Below are 4,661 nucleotides of genomic sequence, written 5' to 3'. Positions count from 1 at the left end.
CTTTGTTGGGTCTTTTTATTCCTTTTAATTTCTAAGTAAACATATATTCATTGTTCTTTTGACCATGGGAAAAGACTAAAACGTTAACGATTTCCATTTTTAAAATGGGCCTTTTTTTTTTTTTTTTCAATCAGCACATCTCTAGTATTTTTATTTATTGATTGGTTAGGGATTTATTTATTCATTTTTTAATTTTGTGGTGCTTGGGATGGAACCCACGGTCTCCTGCATGCTAGGCAAACACTCCTTGCAGCTACATCCTCAGCCCTGGATACAGATTTATTCTTAAGGATTCTGTAGAATTCTATCCATCTAAATAATGTTTCTCTTTAGTGTCTGAAATGTCACCAGCTGGTTGGAAGCACACAGAATTGCACTTATGTTCTGGTGATGCCCTTATGCCAGGCACCTCTGTTCTCATCTAACCTTGAGTAAACTGAGCAAAATACTGGCTCAGAAGCATGTGGGTTTTTTTTTTTTTTTTTTTTTTTTTTTTTTTTAGAAGCATGTATTTTTAAAGATATAAAATGCTACTATCTGAACGATGAGTTTATTTACTCGGGTAATTGCACTTCCACCCCCACCATTATCATTTGGCAGGACCCGCAGTTCAGTTGTTGGCTCAAGTTAGAGGTAGGCCCTTTGTTCTCAGGAACGGTGACTCCGTGTTGCCTAACGCAGACCGTCTGCATTCTGAATCCCCACACGCTGGTGGTGCTCAAGCACCAGACCCTTGGTGTTCCATGGTGGATAACTGGCCGCCTTTCTTTGCAGGACTTAGAACTCCCTGGTGGGCGGCGCTCCTCCGCCCTGAGTGGAGTGGCTTGGGGACACCGAGGAACGTGGCTTTCTCCCAGCCATGTCCCAGGCAGCCGCAGGCGTCGGGTGGCGCTGGCCACGCGCAGCCTAGGGGGAGGGCTGGCTCGCGCGGCGTTGGCCGCGTGGCGGGAACTCGAGGCCCCATTGGCCGCGCAGGAGGGCGCAGCGGGGACTCGTGCGCCAACGGTCCCGGGGTCCGTGGCGTCCGGGCGCTGGCAGGAGGGGGCAGGGCGAAGCGAAGGCGGAGGGGATCGAGAACGGGGTGGGAGAGCCAGGCTCGGCGGGGCGAGGCCCAGGGCCCGGGCGGGGGTGATGGAGGAGGCGCTGCTCTCCACCCCCATCAACCCCAACAACTTCCCCGCCAAGCTGTGGCGGTTGGTGAACAGCCCCCGGTACCGCTCGATCCGCTGGGACGGCCGTGGCGAGGGGCTGCTCATCGACCAGCCGCTCTTCGAGGCCGAGCTGCTCAGCCCGCCTGGGCCCGGGGCCGGGGGCGGCAGTGGCGCCGGGGGCAGCGGTGTGGGGGCCACAGGGGCCGAGCCTGAGCTCTTCAAAACCACCAACTTCACCAGCTTCATCCGCCAGCTCAACCTCTACGGCTTCCGAAAGGTGGTGCTGGGAGGGCCGGGCGCGGCAGGGCCCGGTCCAGGTCCAGGGGCCGGCGGACCGGCAGGCGACGGGCCACTCCACCACTTCCACAGCCCGCACTTCCGCCGTGATCAGCCACAATTGCTCGTGCACCTTAAGAGGCTCACCAGCGCCAACAAGGCCAAGCTGGCGGCCGGCCTGGAGGTGCCCTGCCGCCCGCCCAACCGCTTCCAGAGGCTCCTCATCACGTCAGCTTCCGCCTCGGCCTCGGCCTCCACCTCCCCACTGCAGCACCAGGATCCACCGCCGCCGCCCGCGGGGCCCCGGCCGGAGCCACACGGTGAGTCTGGGCGCCTGGGTCCTCGCCCTTTGCGGGCACATGGGCAGTAGCGTGCCACAGCCAGAGAGCATTTCTGCACATCCTCACCTCCGGGTGTGGGAAAGGTGCGAGGGGGGCCCACTTCACCTCCACATTTTCGCCCCAGAGCTCCAGTTTTTCCTGTGGATTCAGAGTGCGTAAACATTTAGCCACCCTGTGTCCACTAGCGGCAGGAGGGACCTCTACTTTTCCCCCCACTTTTCTCCAAGAGTTCGAACCCCACGAATTTACCGGCTTCCCAAATTCCATAGCCATTTACCTTCTCAAGACCCACCCAGTTTCTCCACAGTGACCACCTAGAATAAGTAGCCCTGTGTGAAGCACAGGATCTGAAAGAAACCCAGAAGAGTCTGTAATGCTCCAGCAGGAAGCAGAGTACAGTCACTGCGCAGGTTAAGGCAGCAAGGAACAAAGTCACAGCCAAGAAAACTTAGAAAATTGTTCCAACCAATGGAATGTGGAAAGTGGAAAAGAGACCTTGAATGGGAGTTTGTCCTTGAAGGGATATGCTACCTTTCCCCTGTTGACACATCTAAGAAATCTTGGAAGAAGTGATATAACAGTAGTAAGATTTAAGGGTCCAAATAATGTGTAGAACGATAGACATTATTTGTATCTCTTAAGGGCAAAAATATAGATGATTTATAAGATATTGTTCCTATGTAGAATGAATTAGCTAAATATTTCTTTCAGTTAATGAGAGCTTGATGCTCATCACTTAGGTATTATGGTTAGACAAGGCAAAAATGGTTTTCTTTATAACTGTTAAGTTTTAGTTAAAAAGAATTGTAGAAAGCACACATCTATGGCCTTTGAATTTTTCACTGCTGGCTATTGCCTTTCAGCACTGAAAAGTCTTTGTATAAATCTGTATTTAGGATAAATTCAGAAAGCCTAGTGATGGGGAATTATGTTGAACTTGATATTCTTCCCCCTCTGCCAGGAAGGTGAAGGTGGCAGTATTCTCTTTCTTCTATTAAAGTGTCTAAGATATGAAGCACCATACCAAGAAAGCAACAGGATATAATAATGAGAATTCATTACTCTCCTTCAACTAGGAAAAATAATAGAAACATTTTCAGCATGTTATCACAAATTTAACATAGAGAAGTCTGGGTTATTTTTGAGTTGTGGAAAAAATTTAAATATGCAGGTAACATTGTGTTCAATTTAACCTAGACCCAGTACCAAGACAGTACTTCCTTCATTTAGAATTTAGAAGATAAGGGACCAGGTTGTGTGTCTGTGGAGTTTAGAAGATAAGGGATTAAGTTAGAGTTCTGTTGTCAACTTGGGGAAATAGCAGTGGCATAGGAATGTTCTAAAAGAATTCTAAAGGAATATCAAGCTATTTCCAGGTGATGGAGAATTCAGTGGAGAATTGTATGGGGAAAGACAGTGGAGATAATACTGTGGTAGGCATTTGGCAGAATGTCTTGACTTGAACCTTTTTTTTTTTTTTTTCTTTTCTCCAGGTTGTGTGTCTAGTGGGCTTAAGGAGAAAAGACTAGAAAATATATTCTTGGGAGAAATGGGATAACCACTTCAAACCAAGAAACATATGTAAAAACCAACTTTTGCTCACCTTTGTGTCTTTGATTTTTCCACTTACCTTTTTCGAGGGGTACTGTGGATGAACCCAGGAGTACTTTACCACCACTGAGTTACATCCCCAACCCTTTTTATTTTTATTTTGAGATAGGGTCTCAATGAGTTGCCCAGGCTGGCCTTGAACTTGAGATTCTCCTGCCTCAGTCTACCAAGTAACTGAGATTACAGGCATGTGCCATGCCACCCAGTTTCTCTAACCTGTCTTAAACCCAGTTGTATTCTAAGGATAGAGTTCATTTTAATTAAATAAATACAAACAAAGTCTATCTAGAATTTGATTTTATTCATTTAAAATTCAGTTGTCAGCATTTTAAAGGTTACTGTTTGTTGAAAAAATTTAATTCATGTCTTCTTGGTATAGATAATATATTAATCCACATATACCTAGGTTATTTTTATTTTCATGCATTGAAAATAACAATTTTCGTTGTGTCATGTGCAGAAGAATGTTAATTGTGGATTGTCTGCTTTACAGCCTTGGTTTACTAGGGAATTGTGTTACTGGTTCAGGTGGAATATAATTCTGTTATAGGTTCAAGAATATTGGCACAACTTTGTTTTGTTCTCTTTATATTTTCTAAGCCCTTATTGCTTGTATTTTTTCCTCGCCTAATTTTTATTCTACTTGAGTCTTGCATTGATTATATGCCTGAGTACACTGCTGCTTCCTAGTTTCCATTTTGTTTTCTGTGTTCTACTGCAGTTTATGGTTTGAATATTCTTTTTTTTACAGTAGAATTAACTATCTTAGGACCTCATTCTCTTATTTAGATTCACTGAGCCAACTGTCTTGTTTGCCTTCCAAGAATATACTTGATAAGAAATGTGAAGATCTCATGTTGTCCCCTTTTTTATTCATCTGCTTTTTGTTATTTTGTTTTTGGTGGCAATTTATTTTCCAATATTTGTTAAAATGTTCTAAACTAAGTAGCAAGTCTGGGCAATAGATAATCTCTCTGCCTGGGCTCAACAGGCAAATTTTGGGATTCTTCCCTGGGAATTGATTCATTTTACTTCTAAAAAACGAGTAGAGTCTTTAAAAACAGAAAATCATTCTGCCCTACATTACTAGAATTCTGGATTCAAACTTTGCCAAATATATCTTAGAGGTAATAACATAGGTGATGCTTTGTAAAGTTGGTCAGAATAGAGCTCTATAATAGAAGAATAACTAAGAGGTGAATATATTTCAAGATTTTATTTTTTAAAAACAAAAAAATGCTTTTCTAATCTTGACAGTATTGTTATGTGATCAGTATTTAAA

At 44.8% G+C, this 4,661-nt stretch overlaps 1 protein-coding gene across 1 annotated transcript in view; it reads left to right on the top strand.

The window, feature by feature from the left end:
• The first annotated feature begins 1,120 nt into the window (after positions 1-1,120).
• Positions 1,121-4,661, top strand: part of HSF5 (heat shock transcription factor 5) — a 36,505-nt gene continuing 32,964 nt past the window's right edge. The window contains exon 1 of the mRNA XM_079131513.1: positions 1,121-1,747. Within this exon, the coding sequence (XP_078987639.1) occupies positions 1,132-1,747 (616 nt within the window). The 5' untranslated portion in view covers positions 1,121-1,131. The remainder of the gene's footprint in view (positions 1,748-4,661) is intronic.

Source organism: Sciurus vulgaris (genome assembly GCF_902686455.1).
Source record: "Sciurus vulgaris genome assembly, chromosome: 3".
Classification (NCBI taxonomy): Eukaryota; Metazoa; Chordata; class Mammalia; order Rodentia; family Sciuridae; genus Sciurus; species Sciurus vulgaris.
Note: the sequence above shows the minus strand (reverse complement) of the source record. Positions and strands in the feature narration are given on the sequence as shown.